This window comes from Rhinopithecus bieti, unplaced genomic scaffold (genome assembly GCF_001698545.2).
Source record: "Rhinopithecus bieti isolate Rb0 unplaced genomic scaffold, ASM169854v2 scaffold_1422, whole genome shotgun sequence".
Taxonomy (NCBI): domain Eukaryota; kingdom Metazoa; phylum Chordata; class Mammalia; order Primates; family Cercopithecidae; genus Rhinopithecus; species Rhinopithecus bieti.
Genome location: NW_016803659.1, coordinates 454,824 through 460,440, shown reverse-complemented (window position 1 = coordinate 460,440; position 5,617 = coordinate 454,824). Strand labels below are relative to the sequence as shown.

General features: G+C 34.0%; 1 protein-coding gene across 9 annotated transcripts in view; it reads right to left on the bottom strand.

The window, feature by feature from the left end:
* The window catches only part of CBLB (Cbl proto-oncogene B), a 234,618-nt gene that overhangs the window by 53,145 nt on the left and 175,856 nt on the right, over positions 1 to 5,617 (bottom strand). For all 9 annotated transcript variants that reach the window (XM_017895632.1, XM_017895643.1, XM_017895680.1 and 6 more), the window contains 2 exons: positions 1,989 to 2,174; positions 108 to 473 (listed from right to left, as the gene is read on the bottom strand). In XM_017895632.1, coding sequence (XP_017751121.1) covers positions 108 to 473; positions 1,989 to 2,174 — 552 coding nt within the window. The remainder of the gene's footprint in view (positions 1 to 107; positions 474 to 1,988; positions 2,175 to 5,617) is intronic.

Genomic DNA, 5,617 nt, shown 5'->3' with positions numbered 1-5,617 from the left:
AAAAAAAAAAAAAAAAAAAAAAAAAACACTTCCCAACCTTTTATGCTACTGACCATCAGAAGCATTTATAAGCAGATTCTCTAGCTTCTGCTTTGCATATTTCTTACCTTAGCTCCTTCTAAAGGCAAATCATGGCGTCTGTGTTTCCGCATAAGCACTGGGTCAGAGCCCACTCTACTGTGCCTTCCATTTACATTTGAACTCGCTGTGATTCCAGGTTTTGGAGAGCCCTCTCCTAGGAGTCGACATCCCACAAGCTGATTAGTCCCAAACACATCCCGAGGGCACCATGCTTCAAGAGGCATTGGTGGGTCTCTGGAAGGCACGCTTTCCACATGATGGATGTGTCTACTCAGTCTATTGTCTGGTGGGATTGGGGGAGGTCTTTCAGGTGGCGGTGGAGGAGGATCTCTTAAGGGAGGAGGTGGTGCTGGGAGTGGTTTATCTTGTTTTCTCACCATGCAAGGAGAAGACTAAAGAAACAGAAGAGAGAGAAAACAAACTAAAAGTTGTACCATGCATTGAAATAACTTTCAAACATGTATTATTGCTTTTATTTTCTAAGCAAACAAGGAGTTGTACTAGATTCTTGTGTCATCTTTTAATAAGTTTCTTTTATTACCAGTTAATGAAATTTAAATGAGAATAAAAAACTCATAAATACATTTCATTAGGATTTTAAAAAAACAGAAATGAGTACATAAAACTAAATGTTAAGTTACAGAAATGATACAGAAACAAGTAGATCAAAATCACATGATGACTTTGACATAAAATGTCAATAATTTATTTGCACATTTCTATGATTTAGGTGAGAGGAGAAAAGTTGTCACTGTTCTAGTTTTTTTAAAGAGTAACTTGATTTGTAGTATTTGTAATATTTTAGAAGATTAAAAGCTTTTTCTTTAATTTTGTTTTCATCAGTGTGATACAGCATAACTGATATGGGGGCAAATGTGCTCTGCTTCTTTATCAGTTATTACCAGAATAATAAAAGATCACAAGTAACAGAGCAGCACTACATATCAAATTACTTCAATTTTATGAATTCTTACAGTATTTTAAAAGATCAGGCTGATTCTTACATAGAAATATAAAGGTATAGATCAATGAATTGAATGTATATGCTTTTCATAGCTTTTGACTTTTATTTACATGGTTAATCTGATGATTGATTTGTAATTTTAATGTTAGAAAGTAGCAGAGAAAAAAGGAATCTGTTGTGTTTACATAATTCTAAATGATATTCTAATAATGTGTGATCTTAAAACCAAGTTAACTGGTAATACAGGAAAATCAAACACTACTAAATATATTGTGCTTCCAACAAATTTCAGACAACAGAGCATGTTACCAAATGAAATTAATTTTTAAAATCTTATACTTATCAAATTTGAAGAAAAAATCCACACAATAAAATAAAGTGTAGGCTTAACTGTAGAGTAAGAATTATGTCTTTAATATTAAACAGTAATATAATTACTTTGCAAATATTGCAATTCATTGTAATTAATTTCCCGAGGTTTAAAAACTACATATAATTCTCTCTTCTGAGTCACCTTGAAACAAGGGTGATAATTTGTCATACCTTAAGCCCTTATGCAAATATACTCCCATCACATTTTTCTTGTCATGGCACTATAAAAATGAGTGCAAAATACCATTTGATAACAGCATGCAAATTATTTGAATGCATATAATGACCTTTTAAATCTATTTTACAAAATAACCATACTTACTCTGCTACTTATTTTGGTAAATCATGGGCCTACAGACATATGCTCTCTTTCTGCAAAAATTATGTGTAACTTTTATAGTAATAAAACAAGAAACGTGAACATGTGCTCACCATAAACTAAATGAGAAACTCATCAAACTTGTTCACAATTAAAAGCACAAAAAATACGAGTAATGGAATTTAGAAGAATCTGAGCAATCAATAATTGTCTTACAAAATTTTATCTGTGTTTCTAATAAAATTGATCTACCTTTGGTGAACCCGTTGGGCTGCCACAGGGAGATCTAACTATGCCTTTCTGAATTAGATCCAGGCGAGGAGGCACTGGTGGCAGGCTTAGATGTGGGATCTGGAGTGGGTCAGGCTGTGGCTTTCTTCTCTGGGCAAGGGGAGAGGATCCTGGTGATGTGACTGGTGAGTTCTGCCTGTCAGTGCACTAGAATAGAAAAAGAGAAAGATGCCACTGTTTATTAGCTGTGCAGAGTGTTCTCTGTTCTTAAAGAACACATTTAGTTGGAAGAAGGTTTCTGGCACCATATATTTGTTAAAATGAATTCCCTTAGTTTACCCTGATTAATAGAAGCAAATAGTTCACATTGTCCCTCAAGGGTAGTATTACAAAAAGAAGAGATTGATACGTTTTTCTTACATATTGCAGAAAGGGGCTAAGAAAAAAGAACAGCAAAAGTATAGTATAAAGACAATCAAATGCAGATATTCTTCAAGAAACCCATCTATATTTTCTCAGGAAGCCAGAAACACATAATGCAATAATGCACATTGCTCTTGGATCTCTATATTATAAATTTTTTTGCTCGTCCTTTGTACATTCTAATAGCTGGCTATTGGCTTTGTTCCAAACATGTCTCTTGTACATAGTCTATTTTCCTGCAAATCAATGAAATCAGGTGGGGTTTTTAAAAAAATTGTATGTTTAAAATAAGCAGGTTTAAGCCCATTTTTTTTCCTTAATGTTACACATGGAAAAGATTCTCAAGTTAAACATTTTTCTTGAAACACAATGAACTATATCTAGGAAAGTCTGTCTGTACTTCTGGCAAAAACTGATGAAGTTTCTGTTACCACAAGTTTTCCATATTGTCTGGTAGATAAAGTAGCAACAAAAAACCAGTAAGTATTTTAATTTGTATGTAACGCTTCCTACTGCGTAAGGTTGTGTGTTTGTGTGTGTGTGTGTATCTATATGTTTTAATGCAGCATAACCTGATTTCTATTTGTTCTAAAAGCCATATAGTTAATCAAGTAGCCTTAACAGGATAAACAATATTCTGTTCTAAAATACTGGGCAGTTTCCTTTTCAAGTCTAAGTTACTAGCTCTTTCAAGATTTAGGCTTACTTTTTACAACACTACCGATCATGCTTTGATATTGCTCTGTTTCTGAATGCTAGTATTTATAGAGTTCTAAACTTCTTTGTAAGCCATTTTCCTACTAATGTTACTTACCTTTGTACGAATTGCTGATGTCATCACTTGACAATTTAATATGAACTCAGCAGTTTATCATTTAGTCTGTCTTTAACTGAGATAATAGATTTGTGTTCACATTCACACGTTGTTACACTGTATAAGGCTTTTGTTAATTAACTAAAATCCATACTTTATTCAGATTTTCTTAGTTTATACCCAATGTCCTTTTTCTTCTCCAGGATCTCATGCAGGACACTATCTTAGTTTTTATTATTCGTCTCCCTACTCTCCTTTTGGCTCTGACAGTTTCTCAGACATCCATTGTTTTGGATGACTTTGCCAGTTTTGTAGAGTACTGGTTAGAGATTATACAGAATGTTCCTTTATTGGGATTTGTCTAATTTTTAAAAATAATTAGCCTGGGGTTAAAAGTTTTGTGTAGTAGAACCACGTAAAAAAAGTGTCATTCTGACCACATCGTATCAAGGATCCATGCTATCAACACGATTCATCACTGCTGTTGTTGACCTTAATTACCTGACTGTGGTATTGTTTATCAGACTTCTTCACTGTTAAGTTTCTTTCCTTTTTCTCCTCCTTCCCATAGTATACGATTTGCAAGGAAGTCACTGCAAAGCCCACATTTATATAGTTGGAAATTTATGCATCCTTTGTAAAGACTTTTTAAAAATAAATCTGAGGCCAGCCCTGGTGGCGATGCCTGTAATCCCAGCACTTTGGGAGGCCAAGGCAATAGCCTGGGCAACATGGTAAGACCTCCTCTTTACTAATCTTTTATTTTTTTTTTATTAGAAGGGTGTGGTGGTACACGCCTCCAGTCCCACTACTCAAGAGGTTGAGGCAGGAGGATTCCTTGAGCTCAGGAGTTTGACTTTACAGTAAGCTATATCGTACCACTGCACTCCAGCCTGGGCAACAGAGCAAGACCCTGTCTCTAAAAAAACAATAAAATAAATAAATCTGGGTAAACAGAAGACCATACCTCCGATATGCCTGAATATTGTCATGACATTACTAAACTGCAAAGTCTTTGTCTGTGTTGGTGCCGAATAACACAATCATTCAACAAAATTCAACATAATTTTACATTACAATTTTAAGAAACACTTCTTTTTAAAAAATTAGTGATTCTTTTTCATACCTTTTAGCTTGGTTATGGTAAGTCGAAAAAATTCAATTGTCACTGAAGGAGAAAATAAAGAATCTCTATAGTCACAAACTGACTTTAGTACAGTTAATGATTCTTAACTAAAGAACAGTTCTACCCAGAAAGTCACAGGGCCTCACATGTTCCATAAATTTGAACCTTCTGGAGCAAAACTAATCCCAAAGTCATCATAGATCAGAAAAAATTCCTCATGTAAAGCTATTTGCATCACAGAATCTTGACACTGTAGATCAGCAATTGTCACAGGACAACTAATTCTCCAACATTCCTATTAGGATAAATTATATTCTCTGAGAACTAGAAAAGCTGTTACCTGAGAAAAATGCTTTGTTGATATGGCTACTATCCTTTACAAAGAAGAATCAAGAAGCAAAGCTATCAATACTGTTTCTAGCCCAAATAATATATTTTTATATATATAGAAAGAATGAATAGTTCTTTAGTTACTTGCAAAGACACTTTTCAGGGCTAGATGCACACACTGCAAAGACTGCTGAATGAGACAGACCTGTGCTCCTCCAAGCACTTTTCTTCTGCAAATATTTTCCCACTTCTCTCATTTACTGTAACAGGACAGAATTGTGATAGAGCTAACAGCCCATCATCAGCATTAGAACTTGACTTTCACCCTAGAGTGGATTAATTACTAATATTTAAGCAGTTACTAAACTTCTAGTATGTTTAAAAAATGGGTAAACTTGATTTGAAATGTGTTGAAGAGCCTGTTAGATACTGAAAGAGTATAATGAAAATCCTCAGAACAGACATCCAAACCAATGTGTGTGGCAAAGTAATAACCTTGAAATTTTAGATACTTACAGATTAGCAGACTATCTGAAGTTTTGTGAATGTAACTGGAAGCACACCTTGCTTAGCGCAATTCATACTGTGTTCTGAAGGTGATTATGTACTGTCCTTTTGAATAATTAATTCATTTTGAAGCAATACAGTATCTGTAAGTTGGCTTAGTTAGAAGGATTTTATGAAGAGTATGTAAAGGACCAAAATATCTTTCACCTTTATTGATTATATGTACTAAACTCACCAAACCTCATTTTCCTGAGTTCTCCTAAATTAGAGTAAAATTCTCACCTAAGAGCACATAATTTAACAATGCTCTTTTGATAGTAATGCATTAGTCTTTGTTGAACCTTTTACTATTTTTAAAAACAATTATGCAATTAGCGTGCTGAAGCTTTGCAATAACTTTCATTGCTAAAACACTATAAAGATTTGTAAACATTTTAGTAGGTACTGTTT